At 45.2% G+C, this 17918-nt stretch overlaps 1 protein-coding gene across 7 annotated transcripts in view; it reads right to left on the bottom strand.

Moving 5' to 3' along the window:
• SDK1 (sidekick cell adhesion molecule 1) overlaps positions 1-17918 on the bottom strand; it is a 387822-nt gene that overhangs the window by 22646 nt on the left and 347258 nt on the right. For all 7 annotated transcript variants that reach the window (XM_039560133.1, XM_039560134.1, XM_039560135.1 and 4 more), the window contains 5 exons: positions 10842-10957; positions 8983-9169; positions 8112-8249; positions 4893-5054; positions 3712-3837 (listed from right to left, as the gene is read on the bottom strand). In XM_039560133.1, coding sequence (XP_039416067.1) covers positions 3712-3837; positions 4893-5054; positions 8112-8249; positions 8983-9169; positions 10842-10957 — 729 coding nt within the window. The remainder of the gene's footprint in view (positions 1-3711; positions 3838-4892; positions 5055-8111; positions 8250-8982; positions 9170-10841; positions 10958-17918) is intronic.

The following is a 17918-nucleotide window of genomic DNA, read 5'->3' as shown; positions in this document are numbered from 1 at the left end:
TAGTGTCCAAGGCCAGGCTGGGCGGGGCTTGGAGCAACCTGGGGTAGTGGAAGGTGTCCCTGCCCATGGCAGGGGGTTGAAAGTGGCTGATCTTTAAGGTCCCTTCCAATCCAGACCGTTCCATTAAGGTGCAATTCTCTTCCAGATACCTGACATCATCCCTTGTTTGGGAAAAGCACACAAAGTCCAAAATCATAGTGGGGAGAGGAAGCAGAAAAGGAAATCTCCGTCTACTTGTCCTGGGTCAGGGAGGCTCTTTCTGAGGTGACAGAAGCTAGGAAGATATGGCACTTATGGATGTGGTTTAGTGGTGGACGTGGAAGTGTCAGGTTTACAGTTGGACCTTAGGGGTCTTTTGCAATCTAAATGATTCTGTGAGGCAGATCGACCCAACACCAACATGGCTGCTCTGCACAAGCCCATCCATGGATGGAGGTCTCATGGGGCAGCTCCATATCCAGGTCCACTTCTGGCATGTGGATCCCCAGGGTGTTACACAAACACCTCCCTTGCAGACGGGGGTCACTGGGAAGGCAGCTCTGTGTGAGACTGCTGGGAATGTACGGGCCACGTGCCCACCAGTAAAGCACAGTGAGAGGAACCTTTGGATGTGACCTGGAGCTGGGAAAGGTAAAGACAGCTTCTCCGTTCCTCCCAGCAGCACTGGAACCTTAATGTTGCTGTGCCATTTGTCTTTTGCTCTGTATGTAAAAGCTGAGGGCACAATCTATTCCCCATTCCTCAGCCAGCCCAGCTGATGTCTGGGGAACACTTACAGTGGCAGAAACAGAGCCTGCTTAATTGCATTTCTTGTAATGCACAAGGAGCTAAACTGGAATCCATTTCTCCAAGGACAGAGAAGTTGAAGGAAAAGAAAAACTCTCCTGTTTCTGTAATGTCTTCCTCGAGCACAGATCACTCTGGAAAAAGTATTGGTTTGCCTGCTTCATCCCTGTGAGTGTACTCAAAATGCAGAGGAGGTAGTGAGCCTGGTCACCTTCCATAAACCCAGCAGAGAAACAGGGAAATCAAATGAGCAGTCTCAGCTGCCTGCTGCCACCATTGCTAAACCCAGCAGGGCAGCGGAGCCCTGGGAGACACAGCAGGGCTCCAAAAAATTCGAGGGGAAGTGACAAAAGGGAGTAGGGTTTGCCATTTCTGACAGAAAGCCATCCTCCTACTCTGATGGAAGTGTCTTGGCAGGGAACTACAGCAGGGAAAATGAGATGATACAGCATTTAACGTTTGGGGTAATGAGGCCTATAATAGATGACACTTGAGATGTGAAACACTAAGGTAGTGGTATTGCATTTAAATATTGGCAACAAGCTAAATCTTTTCATCTGTCTGCTCAACGCCCCTTTTTTGACCTCATAAGGAGAAATATCTTTTCCTTTCTTGATTTACGTGAAGAGCACAAGTCAACTGCTCTTCTCTTGGAACAACAGCTCCTTAAAAACAAATGTTGCTCCAATCCACACTCTACTACCCATATAAATCAACATGCAAAAGCAAATTCTTAGAATGATGTTAAAACAGGAGTTGCTCTGAATGACCAGCCCTGACAGGAGGAATTAGTTCCCTGCTTTTGTTAAGCTCGTAATTCAGATTTCAGACTCTTCCGTGCAGAGATGAGGAAGAAAAGCAGCACAGAGAGGAAGCCGATGCTTGGGTGGAATAAGCAAATCTTCCAATTAGTCTGTCTCCTCTCCTGGATCACATTTCACGCTTCCTACAGCTGCAACCAGAACGAAGGATGAGAATCCAGCATACTAATGCCTAGTTCATTCGCTACAGCAGCATGAATAGGATTAAAATAATCTGAAGAGGAATTAAATGCCTCAACAGTCAGGTTGCAAGAGTGGGAGAATAAGACCTCTTGTGTGCGTTTCCAGGATCAGAGGAGTGGGGCCAACAGAAGTGACCCAGGGTTAATGCAGCTCAGACCTGCCTTAGAGGGACTATTTTCTTCCTACTCAAGAAGACTGGGCCCCAAATCCTACATCCTTAGCCATGAGCTGTGAAATGTTGGTTCACATCCAACGGGGAGTCAAGTGGATGAGCTTCCAATGTCACCACTCGCACGAGCTGGATTTCCAAGCTTGCAAACAATCTGTACATGGGCTGCAGGTTTCCCCCTAAAATACTCTGACTCACAAAAAGCCTGTCTGGGGGCAACGTAAGCTGGTAAGTGATTTTAAATGAATAGGTTTGGTTTAACTTGCTACCTAACAGTGCTGTTCAAATAAGAAAGTATTTTCTACTTTTGAAGAAATAAGGACAGAACTCAAAAAGCTGATGTAGGTGAAACAGAAGCACAGCAGTGTCATGTCTCTAATTAAAAGCAAACCTGATCACTCTGGGAAACCCCAGTGCTTTGAGAAGGTACATATTTCCCTTGCTTTTATTGTGAAAACAGTTGTCAAGTTAAATGACAGAAATAAGAAAGAAATTTTAGGATCAGAGCAGAGCCTCTCTACAGAGCAAATTCTGTCAGAGGCAGGTATGGAAATCTGCATCTTCAGTGATGACCTTGATAATTTTGTTACTGGTCTGGTTAAATGTAATTAAAATCATTGGTTTTAAATGCAACCTTATAGTAAAGACACAAACAAGAAACAGGATCCTCTATATAATCAAACAGATAAGCATTCATTTAATCAATATATAATCAAGCAGTGTGTAAGCACCTAGAAGTGAGAAAGAAAGAACCAGCAGCCAAGATGGCTATGTCAAGTATAAATCATGTCTAATTTCCTTCTGTGACAGAGTAGCAGACCTTGTCAATAGAGGAGAAAGAGCAGACATCATCTATCCTGACTTCAGCAAAGCTTTTGACTTGGTGACATTCAAACACGGCCCACGTGAAACAAGGAGCGGGTAGATGTATCACCAGCTGGAAAACTGTACCCGGAGAATGGTTATCAACATTCCCTGTCAGAGTGGAGGGAAGTTATCAGGGGAGATTACACAGAGGCCTGGCAGCATTCACTGGCTTTCCTCAATGACTTAGTTCCTAGGAAATCCATGCTTTTTGAATTTGCAAGGGGTACCAAGCTGCGATCAGGCTGGAGCACACACTGGCTTTTAAAATTACCTTGGCCAAGTGGGAAATACTTGGAAAAAGCAGAGAACAGCTTCACTAAGATGCAAATCCCAGAAGCAAAGGAGCTCTGGGAGAGCACCAAGAAAAACTGTGGTGATGGGGGATTCCTTCCCCCCGCCTCAACGCCCTCCCTGCAGAACAAATGGGGGAAGAAATGAGTATGTGCTGCTGAAGCCCTGGCCCTATTATTAACATTAAAACAGTAATTAGCTGCTGTGCTCTGCTGCAGAAGGAGACAGATTTCTATCTGTGGTCCTCAAAATACAGCTTGCAAATACTTATTAGTCCTTGCGCATGAAAGATGCTGTAAGCATTTAAATGAGTTTTAATTATTAACTATATTAGTTCATCTGTTGGATGATTTTCCAGTGATGTAGCACAGTGAAAGCCAGAGTAGTCGGGGTAATTTTCTGTGACTACTCCTAAAGAGGAGAAAATATGCAAAACCACATAATAAACCAGTAACAGCTTAATACTGGCTGGAAACACGTTCTCTCAAAAAAATCCCATTACCTTACTGGGATGGCAGAAAACCTCTCCACTTCATTATGGACTGAGGGAAGGGAACTGATGCCACCAAACTCCCTTTGTTCCCCAGGGCTTACCTGAGGGTCGTGCCTCTATAATGTAGCCAGTTGTGGGTTTTTCACCTGAATCTCCCTCAGTCCATTGCAGCGTGAGCCCAGAAGCAGATTTTGTCACCAGGATTTCCTGAGGGGAGCCAGGAGACCCTGAGGGGTGAAAAGAGAGTAGCAAATGAAGGTGGCATTAAATTGCAGCATGAATTGCTTCTATTGAGAGAGGGGAAAAAATTATCTTGCAGTGTTGGTCCACAAATATGCAACATAAACCATCTCCGTGGGCTACTGACCTGATTTGTTCACTAGCTCCAGTATGAGCAGTTATGTATCAATGGGGTTTACAGGTCATAGGTTCATAGAATATCCTGAGCTGGAAGGGACCCACTAGGATCATCAAAGTCCAGCTCGGGGCCCTATGCAGGATAGCATGAAACCAGCCTATGAGGTTCACGGAGAGAGTCATGGGGACATCCACTTCCCATTGGTTTGGGAAGATATCATGGCCATGTTAGAAAGGAGTCCTGATCTGCACTTGTCTGTGGTGTGGTGTGAGAGTTAGACTGTGGAAATGAGAAAGAACCGAAAACTAGAACTGTGGCCACTGCACTGATGCTCTGTGACTTACCTGACAGGTTTGGTATCATTGGAGGGCATTTACCTTGTTGGATTATCTGTTTATCAAAGTCACTGATCAAATAAGAAAACCAGCTCTGGGTACAGACACTGAACCAAGTGGGGAACGCTGCCCTGCAGCTGCTCTTGACGCAGCAGGAAATCCACAGATCTCTCCCTCTGAATAAGCCAACATGTCAGGAGAGAAGAATTGTAAATTCTTTCTGGTTTTGCATCCAGGAACCTCTGCTTGTTTCGGCAGCTACTCCAGTTCTGACTCCCACTGCAGAGCAGTACAATCAGAATAATGCACTGCGCTGTCAGGCTGCAGCTCTGAAATCCCTGGCTGGCCTGTTTGCATTATGATTTATTTACAGCGTTTTGTTTATTCACATTAGACTTCTAGCTTTCAGGAAAAAAAAGGAAATATGTTTTTCATGGCAGTTGTGAAATGCACTGAATCACGTCCCGTGACTCAGCCTCTCCTTGGCTTGGAAATTCATATGAAGCCCTATGTGCACCATTCCCTGCTGGTGCCCTGTGTTGGTAGAAGTGATTTGTGACTTGTGATTTGCTTTTATAGCTCCCCTCACCTTCTGCTGGCCCGGCTGTGATGTTGGCTTGCAGTTCAGGTCCATAGGCAATGGTTCGGGCTTGCACTCGGAATAAATAGGTCATGCCCTTGGTGAGATCCCGGACCTTCAGCCAGCGCTGCCAGTTCCCTTTAATATCCACAGTCACCACCTTGCTCACCCCTGGAACAGCCATGCAGATAAAAAAATAAGAGGGAGTTTCAATGCAAAAATAGAAATCAAGTGGAGCTTATTACATCTAGATGGTAAGTAAAATTATCTAACAGTTTGCTAAGAAAGTATTTCTTACAATTAGCAGAAGTTTAAGTAGTGATAATAGGCAATTTTCAGCACTGATAAGTATAATTAGAGTTTAAGCTTGATAAGTGGGTACTGACAAGGAAAAAAACCTTACAACACAACTGGGAAATTACCAAGAGACTCCATGTAACTTCACTAATTATTCTGGGAAGAAAGGAGGAGGTAAACGAAGAGGAGCACACATTCCACACTGCTTCCTAAATAAGCATTTCTCTGTTGTTGCTTCCCCAAATAACCTGCAACACGGTCTGGAGGAGGAACAAGGGCCAGGTTTGTTCCATTCATCTCCTCCTGCCATGTCCACCATCCCCATGTGGATGGAGAGTGAAGGATGTGCAGCTCACTGGGACCTTGGGGCTGCAAATGTCACGGCAACAGGGGATGCAACCAAAGCGCTGGGAACTTAAACAAGGCTGGAGCTGTGACTTGTGTTTCACTCTTCTCCCTCTCAGAACTTTTCTTACAAGGATCAATTAAAATCAGAGTTGCTACCTTCACCCAGGTTCACAGCTAGTATCACCTTTAGGTTCTCAATGCTGCATAAAGGACCAAGGGACAATGAGTGGTTTGAAAACAAAAATCTGCTTTTCACTGAAATTTTCTAAAAGTAAGTCAATGAAAAGAATTTGATTCATAAAATATTTTACAGAATAAAAAGTTCAAATCTAGAAAGTCTTTCTGGCATTTTTTTGGTTCTGTAGATGTACATGACACATTTCAAACCAAGGAGATAGGAAGTAGGAGAAGGTTTTTCCCACTAGAAAGAGCTGCTTGCTAGTTTATATTTCCAAAAAACGCAGAAGGAAGATGTTTTCAATCCAGATGCTTATTTTATGCAAATCAAGATGATGCTTTCAGTTTTAATCACTTAAATAAAGAGTAATGTCCAAGCAATTTCTGTTCAAAGTTTTCTCCCAGATACAATCTATAACTCAGGGAATCTTTCCTTGGCTAACGAGGAAGCAGTAAAAGCGCTCCATCCTTCCACAGGTGAACTATTTCATTTCTCTGAGACAAATCAGGAGGCATTTGTCATTTTCAAGTTATGTTCCAAAAAGGAAAAAAAAAAAAAAAAAAGAACTGTTCAAAAAGGCTCTGGGGCAATTTTGTTGTCTATTATTGTGTAAAACATAACAGTGTAAAGCTTAAACAATAAAAGGTCAAACAGGGATAAGACTGTGCTAAAGAACCGATCGCTGCTGGAAAGCTTGGAAAAATGGGCAGGTAAGTGGTGGCTTGTGAGTGGGAAGGCAGAAGGTGTCACCATGGGAGGACGCTCGGCCAAAAATCAAGGATGGGTGGAAAGTCAAAATATGAAGGAGAAAAGCTGCAGAAGAAGGTCCAGTCCATGTAGGTTGTTGCACTGCAGTGCTCACACGGAGGAACGTGGATTCTATCCCCATATGGGCCATTTACTTAAGAGTTGGACTTGATAATCCATGTGGGTTCTTCCCAACTTAGAATATTTGTAAATCTGTGAAAATGATGGCATCAAGGAAGGGATTCTTCTCCATGGCAGGAGGATAAATATGTTTGCTGAAAGAAAAATGCTGGCACAAGAGCAAAAGGTGGGTAAAGACTGGAAAATACATTTAGGCAAAAATTTTGCATCTGAGGGAGAGCCCTCCATAACCTTCCTGCTCCCATCAGAAATCTTCCAGAGGGGAAGGAGAGACAAGCTGGAGTCAGGGGCAGCACAAGCAGAGGTGGAGAAGAGAAGAAAAGACAACAAAGGTCCTGAAGGATGTTAAGTCAAATGCGTGCAGAGAAAACATGATCTGACACTTCCATATTTTCAGGGGAAAAAAATGTATTCTTAAACATTGCATAGGAATGAAGAAAAGGGAGGAAATGCCCAACCAGCCTGAACCTCCTGCATACCCTGTGCATATTTCTTGGTCAGAATTAGAAATGCTTCCTGTATTAGCTCTTTGTGCTCTGACCTGCCAGCCATAAAGGCTGACAGTGCTTTTATTCTGGTGTTTTCAATCCTGAGTTTAACTTTCTCAGTGCATGAGACATGGATATTTAGACAATATAGATCATTATTCCTTACAGAAGAAGCAAATGCAAGTGATTGATATCCTTATTTCTTTGGAAAAGAGTTTAAAATGGATTGGCAATGGCTGAAATTACTCTCCCTGCTGTCACGCTGCCAAAGCTGGACATCCTATTGAACTATTGGCAATCTACCAGCAATATAAAAATATTAGTAAGTCCATCCACAAACTATGTCATCTTTTCTAATTCACCTTTGGAATGAATTTACATTTGTTTTCAGAGAAACTGCCAAATCCTCCTCCGTTGCTGCTCTGGCAAATTAATGAAGCGTTTGTGGCCAGCACATTGTTGTGGTTTAACTGGAATCTAGTGCTGGGTTAAAAATGCTGCCTGAAAACTCCGTGTGAAGAGGCACAACCACGTCTCTGTCCTGTTATCCTCCCCTGTAACAGCAGAGGTGCTACCAGTGATGACCAGCACATTTGATGCCTGGGCAATCTCTGTGATAACAGAAGTGACACATGACGTGATAAGCAACACAAATGTGCCTGCCAACTATTCTGGGATGGAGCCTACTCAGCAGTTTCAAAGGCAGAGCATGGAGACAATCAGGCACTCCCAGGCTGAGCTTCCTCTTTGCCCAGATCAGGTAATGACGGCTGTCAAACGACTTTTCAAATCACACAGACTATAGTTTGTGCAAGAAAGTGAGAGAAGACAAGACAAAAGCTATATCCCACAATATTATGGCTCGCTGAAGCGTTTTGGCAAAAGCGGAATTGTTTTATTTACCCTTTGCCACCAGGCTTCTCTCAGAAAATGGCAGAGAGCAAGTAGGAAATTGGGCAGAGATGAAAGGTCCTGCAGTACTATTGTGTCATTTCTCCATGAATATGTATGATCAGAGGTCTTTCTTACCCTGGACAGGAGCCAGAGGCTCGTAGACGACTCGATAACCCTGCAGGACTCCATTTGCTGCTGCTGGCTCACCCCAAGATACGTTGAGTGTAGTGCAAGTGATTTCAGAGAAGGCCAGGAAGCTGGGAGCACTGGGTGCTGAAAGGATTGCACACAGATTGAATTGCAGCAGCAGCAGTCAATCTGATATACATATATATTATAAAACATTGCTTTATTTGCCCAGCCTAAATCTAAAGGAAACAAGCTGAGAATGGGATTTGTCAGTTGTATCCAAATGTCCTGTAATCAGTCAGAAACGCAGCCTGTCCTAAAAATACAGCCAGTCAGCTACAAAACTGAACTTCCACAGCAAACAAGGAGGTAGGGCATGGAATGGAAGGGGCCTCAGAAGGGTGTTATGGGAGCCACCTCCTCTTCACAGCCACCACCAAGGGCATTGCCTTCACCCTGTGCCAGACTACTCCCAGCACATCCAGCACAGGGACTGCTCAACCCGACTGGGAGGCTGCTGATCCAGCTTTAAAAAAAAAAATAGGGAGGAATTCTAAAAAGCATGCTAATTGTCTCACAGGATTGTCATGGCAAGTTCCAGGCGCTGGAGATGAGTTCCTTCTGATTTCCAGGCGTGACACCAGAAACCAGAAACAGCCACAGTGTTTCCTTCTGGACCAGCTTAGTTTAGGGACCGATCCTTCTGCCACTCCGCTTTCATTTCAGCTGTGTCACTCCCTTTCCACACACTCCACTTGTTTTATGCTTTTTTTCCCCCTTTCAAGACCTCTACAATGTAAATCCAAAGAGCAGTGCCCTCCTGCCTGCCCCTATTTCCCTTGGCCCGTGCCCAGGTGAGCAGGCCAAGGTCCCGTACCCGCCTGGTGCGTCCTGCCCTGGGCAGGGCTGCTCCTGGGGCCGTCCCCGGCCGCGTTGAAGGCGGAGATGCAGACCAGGTACCGCGTGTGGCTCGTCAGGTTCTTGAGCCGCACGGTTGTCTCCGGGAGGAAAAGGACCTTCACCTTCTCCGTGTCATTCAGGGTGTCGCTCTCCCAGTAATAAATCTGTTGGGACAGCAAGAATCCCAGCATTATCAACGTTGGAAGAGCCCTCTAAGATCATGAGTCCGACCATTGACCCCCACGTTCCCAAGTGCCACATCCACTCGCCTTTGGAACACTTCAAGGCTTGGTGATTCTACCACCTCCCTGGGCAGCCTGCTCCCATGCCTGACCGTGCTTCCTGTGAAGAAATTTTTCCTAATATCTAATCTGAACCTCCCCTGGTGCAACTCAAGGGCATTTCCTCTCATCCTGTCACATGTTTTAGTATATCCTACACCTAGAAGATATCTGGGGACTACAGCTAAAAATGTCCAGGAAGATGGTGCAATCTTGTCTGGACTCCTCTGTTAGTTGGGATACTCAGATTTTTCAGCACCTGCCAAATCTTTTCCTTTGGAAAATTCCCCTGAGTCCAATGACCACGTAGCTGAGTACATCACTCAAAAATAGAGCACAGGCTGAAGAATATGGCCTAATGACAGCAGGTATGAGCTGCCAGAATTCAGTGAGGAGAAGTCCGTTTAAATACTCCCTTCAATGCAAGCTGCCTGTCAGCACTGGCATCCTGATACACCCTGATGGTCCATAACTCCCCATTGCACACAAACAGCACTGCCACACCACTGGTGTTCAAAGCACACCCAGGAAAATGCCCTCCTGAAGAGGGTAACAAAGATTCTCCCTAAAGTTCCTTGAGGTGCTTTCCCCCCTTCTTCCATTATATAATTTTTACCCTGATGCCATAAAATTAGGCTTCGGAGAATTTGTTTCCAAGCAGGTGGTGCCAGCCCTATTTATTGGACAGGCCTGGCAGCGAGAGCATTACAACCAAATCTGGCCAAAGCAAGCCAGAGAGTGGAGAGAGCAAGCCAAGGCAAGACTCCACCTTGGCTCTCCAAGCCAAGCTGCTGAAACCATCTATATACGTACAAAAGGGAAAGGACAGGGATTGATATATAAGGATGCTTGTTACTGCCAAGAAGGGATGCCAGATTATTCACATTGGCTTGGCTTTCCTTCACTTATGGATCTAAATTCATGGAGAGAGGCAGAGCCAGACACTGAACCCAAGCCAAGCTCCAGTGTTTGTAGACTTGCCCATTCCCACTCTCTGAGGGTCCATTGTCATGCTGGAGGTGCTGAGCAGCGTGTCTCTGCAATGTGCTCACCTCCTGCAAACCGAATGCAATTAATACTCTGATTTAATTTAGTTAAAGTTAAGGAAACGAAGCAATGCTTCCAAAATTTGACCTGGCTCAGGCTTCTAGCTGGAAGAAAGTTCTGCTCTTCCTAAAGGCTTGTAACATTTGATGGAGGGAAAGCTCAGTTAATTTTCTTCAATACATTTCTTGCCCCCAGCTCTTGTGTATCTGTGTTGCTTTTTGGAGCAGATACGTTGCCTGCATAAGCGGAGCTGCTTCCTTATCTGCATGCTCTGTTTCCCCATGTTCTCCCTTCTCCATAAATAATGACACACTCTCCCCTTTTCTCTTCTCCCCTCTCCCAATCTCTCTCTTTTGCTTTTGGGACTTGCTGCTGTTCCCTACTGCAGCCTGAGCACTGTTTTAAGTTGCCTTATGCGGTGAGGGCGACTGCACTCTGTAGAGCTCTCTCACAAGTAAATAGCAATGCCAAGCAAGATAAATGGAAACAGGAGGAATGGGAGGATTGCCTTGTAGCCTTGGATGTTCCCGTTCTGGCTGTCGGCAGGAGGGGGGTCCCAGGTGAGCTCCAGCTGGCTCGCGGAAAGGGAGTTGACTTGGATGTTCTGTGGGGCCAGTGCCGGTGCTAGGGAGGAAGAAGGACAGAAGAATTAACAGTGACAAGCAGAATTAGCTCATATCCAGGTTTTCCATTTGCAGAAGGACCCAGGGCAGACTCTGTTTATGCCACAAGTCAGCAACGAGCCAGCCCCGGGGTATCTGCGTCATTGGGATGTCTCGGCACAAGAGGCGCGAGGAGCAGCTGAGCCTCGGGATGCAGGCTGGCTTAGACACTGAATCAACCCAATCCTGACAGCAGCTTTGGAAAAGAAAGGAAAATTTTGGTTTCCTGGTAGTTTGGGTCTCACCTTTGGTGGTGGCTGATCAACTGTTCCTGGTGAGCAAGGCAGCCCCTACCACCATCAGCCCAAATCCCACTCAGCAGCAAGATTTTGGGGCAAAATACTGCCTAAAATTACCTCCAAACCTAGTCAGCTGCTAATCAATTCACCAATATTTTATGTATGATGGAGTGACTCTTAGTTTGCTACTTGATAGCTCCACTTTGATTACACCTCCACATGCACACACAGGCCCTCTTTGGCTCCTGATGGCATTTCTTCTTTGCATTGTGCTGTGCTAGAAAACCAATCTTTGAGTGCACCTGGGTCACTCTATCCCTGCCTTTGTCAGGATCCAACTTGGTGCAGGTGGATTTTCCTCCCCAGCGGCTACTGAGGACGCTCTGTTCTCCTGACCTGCTGTCTGTGCCTCCGGCAGGTTTGAACAAAACAGCTCCTGTTCTGTTCACAGAAAAGGTGCCGAAGCGTGTCCTGGTCAAACTCCAGAAGTGGGGAGAGAAAGGCAGGGCAAAGGCTACGCTTCTCCTTTCTCTGTGTTCATGGTGCCACAGCCTTCAGCCAGACCCCCTGAGAAAGTTGTCTCTTTTCTCTCTGCCCCTTTCTGGGCCATAAATAGAAGCGATAAAATATTCACCGCTTGCACTGGATAGCCCCGGTTAGCTGTTCCTCTGGAGACTTCTTTCTTAAGAGAGAATGACCTTCATAAGTCACACTTTTCTACCAATACTCCCTCCCCCCAGAGTTATAAAATAAAAAAGTAATTAACACCCACTCAGCCTGACACCAACTATTTATTTTGTTCTAACTGTGTGGTTTCCATATTATCACTGCCCACCCTGCCGTTAATGGAAATGTTAATAACCAGCGCCAGGTTGTTGTGACAGATGCTTGGGCTCATTATCAGAAATTCTTATTTACCGCTCCATTAAACGACAGAATCGCACAAAAAAACAATTCAATCAAAACTAACTGGAGGAATTTTAACAGCCACATTAATAATCCAAAACATAAATAAAGTTAATGTCTTTTGCATGTTTGCCATTGGCAACTCTATTGCAAAATTATTGCTATACAATTAAAACGTGAATGGTAAAATTGAAAATAGCCTTTATCCCAGGGCTCGGTTAAAACTCTTTATTTATTGTGGGGTTTTTGTTTCCTTTTTGGCTGGATGGTGAATGCATGAGGTGACAGTGACCATCAGTAAAACCCAGCTTGGTCACAAGGATGCACTTGTCTAATTGTTGCCCTGCCTTCTGTGCTCATTGCTTGGCTGGATGCCCTCAGTTCAAGGGAGCTCTGTTAGGGACCAAAAACCTCAAGATTTTGAGACTTTCACAGCAGAAACCATAGCGTGAGGCCAAACTGATCACAGAGAGCAAAGCTGAAAACACATCCCGGAGATCTGCCACGAAGAGATGCTCAGGGAAACAGGAGTGTGTACAGTCACAGAGGAAAATGGGTCGCTTTAGCAGCATATTTCCTTTCTAAGGAGTCACACCACTGTATGTCCTGAGCTGACAGCTTCAAAGTGCTCTCAACACCCAGGTCTGAAGCAGCACCTACAAGAGCATTTTTCTTGGGATGCCATGTGCCAGCCTGGAACAAATGCTGCTTCTGAGACGCGACCATCAGAGGAGATGGTGTGTGCAACCTGCTGCCAGAAAAACACTGCTTTTCCTCAAGCCCTTCATGCAGCACATCTAAGAAACACAGTGGTTAAAACCTGCCAGTGATAACTCTGCACTGACACGCTGCTGGAGCTGCATTTTCGCTGGCACAGCGGCAGAAAATTTGACGGGAGGAATGAACAAAAAAGTGTGGAAAAAGACATTTCTCTTGGCTGCCTCAGAGCCTCCACGAGACGCAAATTGTTTGGTTTTGTGCCCTGTGAGTCTGTCCCTCTGTTCAACTTTCAAAGGCTGAGGTGTCCCTCATCCTCTAAGCACAGATTTCTTGTTGACAGCGAGGGACAGCAGAAGAGTGCTGCTGATGCTTGATGTGGCTCTGCGCCGACAGCACGTTCCATCAAGGGTGAAGTGAAATACTTCAAAAAGAAGTAAACATATCCCTGAAGACTCTACCTGTTTGCAACCCCAAACCATTCCCTAAATATATGGATAGCCTGTGCCAATAAAAGCAAGCGCATTTTAAAGGTGAATTCAAAACGCTTTTTACCTTCTAGGAATGCACTTCAAGATTACTGAGCTCGGAATTTTTCATGGCTGTTGAAATCTCAAATACATAAAAAGCAAGGTTAGAGCTGCATACCTCACACTGCTTTAGGTGTTAGTGACATTATCAACTATAGCACGAGTGACACAGACCCCCGAGGGTCCAAACACAGCTCTTGGCAGGTGGAAAGCATTTCACTTTGCCTGAAAAAATCGTCTGTGTACTCATGAGGTCGAATTCTGTGCACGCATCCTGCCTTGGAATCTCATGCAGATATTTGTTAACATTTCTTTTCTTATCTGATTTCAATTTACCTTTGAGATTGTCTCCTTGAAACTCTCCCTCAGCCAAAACGTAAGGAGAACGACTGAGCAGGTTGTATAGTAATTAGTAACAAATAGTAACAAATACGGGCTGGGCTGCTGCTGGCAGGATCACGTAAAGACAACAAATCTATCCAGAAACGTGGTGAGAGTGTCAAAATGAGCCCATAAATAAAGTTACGCATCTAAATCCACATTTAAACATACCACTGCCCTCATTTCCCAGCTGCACTGAGCAGGCTCTGCTCACACTGCAGGCAATTTGAGCTTGCAAATGCTTCTAACCTTTAAAGAGAAGGTGCTCAAAATCCCTGGTGGCCTCCCTGCTCTGGAGCTCCGTGCTCTGCAGAAGGTTTGCCTCAGCTCTTCTCGCTTGGGATATTTGTTCTCTGGGCTGTGTGGCACCCAGAGCTTTCCATCAGTATGGGACTACTATTCCTTTTCCCAGTGACAGTCGCCACGATGCTCTGTGGGCATAGGTAGGCTACAAATCCTTGTGATTCATTGGGCAAACTTAATAACTGGTTTTGTGAAGCATTCCTCACTGCTCTTACATCTGCTCCAGTTTCTGGGGAGCAGAGGATTTCTCCTCTACAGGTTTTCTAATTGTTTCTGCAGTGGCAGTATTATTGGCAGGACATTCACAGACAAGTTTGGGACAAGATTCCCTGATACTCGCACGCCAATTTAAATAAACATGCAGGCCAAAAATGAGGAGAAAAATGCACTGAAAGAGACTGAAGATTTTCTGTGCATAGCTTGATCCCAAACAATCCCAAGCAAATTTCTGTTTTTAAAGACCTCTGATCCTTTTCTATCTAGCAAGTGTTTCCCCCCAGTTCTTCAAAGCATGACTTGGAGAACATGCCTGCCTTTATTCCCTAGTAATCAATATGTTTGCATTTTGGTGTTAGTAGCACCTAGAGGCCAGAATCTCATTGCACAATGTGCTGCATAAACACAGAAGAAAGACACAGTTCCAGGCCCTCAAATCCTCTAATCTGTCTCCACATTACAATGGAGGGGTGGTTGCAGCATGTTCTGACTATCAGCTGTAATTTTACCTGCCTAGTGATTAACAACAAGGGAGAAGGCACAGCAATACTCAGTTCAGCGTGTGCTGATGGTGAAATCTTGCACACTAGAGCCTCCAAAGTTTACAGACCCATTCCTGGAACACACAGGCATGGAAAATAGGGCTGGAAAGGGTTTGGAGAAGGCTCAGACATCACCCTCCTGTGTCACACCGGGATCAGCTCGCTGGTGAGATGTTCATGTAATCTCAATCACTGACTTCTTTCCAGATCGCGCTGTCATTCCCACACAAACTCTGCCAGCACCTCTCTACTTTAACAACTCTTAAAATAGGGGTTTGTATAATACCCATATTTTAAAAATAAAAATAAACAAAATAGGGATATCTATAATATAACAACAACTCATAAAATAACTCTCATATTATTCTTTTTGATTATAGTCTAACCTAAACCATCCTCGCTGTATTGAAGTTACATCCCTGCAGTGACATGGAGATTGCTGCTTCTTCAGCTGCAGCCGCTGCCTTCAAGCTACAGTGTAGATAAGCAATAGTTTAGTGGATTATAAAGCCAAACACAATCCAACAAACAGAAGGTCACCAGATAAAACAGTGAGACTGATCTGCAGAACAGGCAAGGTGGAGCACAAGGGGTTTTCTTGCAATATGGGCCTAAAGAAGGAATGCGAGGATGGTACCTCCCAGGAATAACCAAAAAGGTGAATCTGCAGATGTCTGCAGTCACTCCTTGCATGAAGGAAAAGTGGCATGAGAGAAAAATGTTCAGTGTTTATTGGCCATTTTCTTACAGAGTCTGGGGAAGAGCAGTGAGAGGATCGGAGCTTCCCCGTGCGGCAGAGCCTCGGTGCCACCAGGAATGCTGTGTGAGTGATGCCGATTAGCTCAATAACAATTAGTCAACTGTGCTTCAAAACCAGCTACTGCAAAGCTGCTTTCTGCTGTGACAGAGCAGCACAAGCTATATTTAGAATGTAAAACACTCTTCCCACTAATTTCTGGCTGTTTTAGGCTGGGCTTTGTCTCGTGATGGAAGTCAGTGCTTTTTCCGTGGGCTGCACTTTCTGTGGTTACTCAGATGTTTTTCAGAGGCACTGAGAGATGCAGAGCCCCATTCCAGGGATGTGGGTCTTAACCCCTCCAACACACTCCATTTGCTACGCTGGGCCTGAGTGCTCCTACCCTCTTACTCAGGCACAGCAATTTGGCACCAACAGCCAGTGCTCTGCCAGGTATTAACTTTGTCAGGCTTGCGACACCCTGAGACACAAAATGGGTCTCAGGAAATACCCCTTTTTCAAGGGTTGTTGATGTATGTGTTGATTTACACGGTTGCATAGATCAATGTAAGAGAAATTGAAACATTTCCTCTCATACCAATGGAAGTGAACACAATAAGAACTTAAAAATCTCTCTCACCTTCGTGAACGCTGAAGATGAGAGAGCAAAAATGCAAAAATAGAAAGACGTAGAATAGAAAGACAAAATATAGAAACCTATTTTAGTGGAGAAGAAAAGGTGAAGAGAAGAAAAAGAACAGCTGTCAGGATGAGGACTTTGGGAGTCTGGAACACCTGCAATTGTTTTACTCTGTGCCATCTAATCTGGGTAGGCAAACACTTGGCTCTCTCTGTATACCATATTTAGCACACTAGCTGTGTTTTGCCACATCAAATTTTTAAAGGGTATTAAAGTCATGAAGAAACATAAATTAAAGCAGCTGCAAATGATCCCCAAATGTAACATCCCCAGCTTCTTTGCTTAGCACTGGGAACCTTCCCAACGTTGGCACAGGTATCATCAGCACCTGCAGAGACACAGGAGGGAGGTGGGAGTGGAGGGAGGAAGGAGGGAGAGATGACATTCCTGCAAACTGAATTCCTGCAAACTGAAATGAAACAAGGACTAGAAATGAAGTATCTTTCCATGGACATAAAGTTAGGGGGTTACCTGCCAGTGCTGTTTTTGAACTGAGGAGGCATTTTCATCCTGTTCCTCACCATCTCTTCTGGTGGTGGTGAAAACGCTGTTGCTGTGGTCCCTACTCTTTTAAAGTGGGTTTGGATTTCCCACGTGCGTGAGCCGTGTGCAGTCTGGGAATTTCACGGGGCAGACGTGGTCTGGGTGATGCAGGGGTTACTGTGATTGCAACCATGGCAAACCTCTCAGAGCAGTGTGTGAAAGAGCCTGCAAACAAAAACTACACACTTTTCTTTTGCTGAATTCCACAGTTCTACTCAGCAAACACAACCCTGGAACAGGCTATCAGATTGCATACTGAGATTATCCATCAAGGGAGTGAGAGAGCCCCGGCCCAAAAGTAAAGCCCTCACAGAACTGTCAGACTGCCTCTGCAAAGGACGTACAGGTGGTTAAAACAAGAAGGGGGGAATAATAAAATGAGCTTTTCCCTCTATTTCTTTCATGTCAACAAGGATATGATCACACACAGGCAGGCAGCCCATCAGTCAGCAGAGATGGGCCATGAGCAGGAACAGCAAGAGCCTGACAGCATTAGGTATGCACAAACAAACACACAGGCACAAACCTGCAAGCTAAAATCCCCTCTCTCTTACATCCATGCAAATTAGGGATAGCTCCTGAAGCCCCCTCTCCCTTACATCCATGCACATTGGGGTTTTCTCTGTCGAAGAGCAGACCCAGTTGTGTAAGGAGAGCAGTGCCAGCTCTGATGAGCGCAGGATTCGCCCCCAGGAGGTGCTGAAGGTAGTTCAAGGGATGCTGAAGAGCTGCTGCGTGTTTGATGCACTGGTCTGATCCTTTCTCGTGTGCAGTGGGAGCAGTACAGGGTAGGAAAGCACTGCCCTGCATTCTCTTACAAGTCTACCCATTAGAGAACAAAATTACTGATTTCGGATTATTCCCCCACACTCTCCAGGACCCAAAATTCCTCCTCCTCTATTTATAGTCATGCTCCACTTCTTATAATTTGTTAATGCCACATTTGAATATCATAATACCACAAGTTCATGGCAGCTGACAAAATCACCCATTCACATCCACCAACAGCAATGGCAGCACCTACTAAAGTGTAATCAGCACCAGCAACTCCTCCTGCTCCACTGCAGCCAAGAGAGTGCATCAAATAATCTCCACTGGGTTTGCCATCTA

This window comes from Corvus cornix, chromosome 14, assembly GCF_000738735.6.
Source record: "Corvus cornix cornix isolate S_Up_H32 chromosome 14, ASM73873v5, whole genome shotgun sequence".
Lineage (NCBI taxonomy): Eukaryota > Metazoa > Chordata > Aves > Passeriformes > Corvidae > Corvus > Corvus cornix.
The sequence above is the reverse complement of the archived record's forward strand: the minus strand, read 5'-3'. Positions and strand labels throughout refer to the sequence as shown.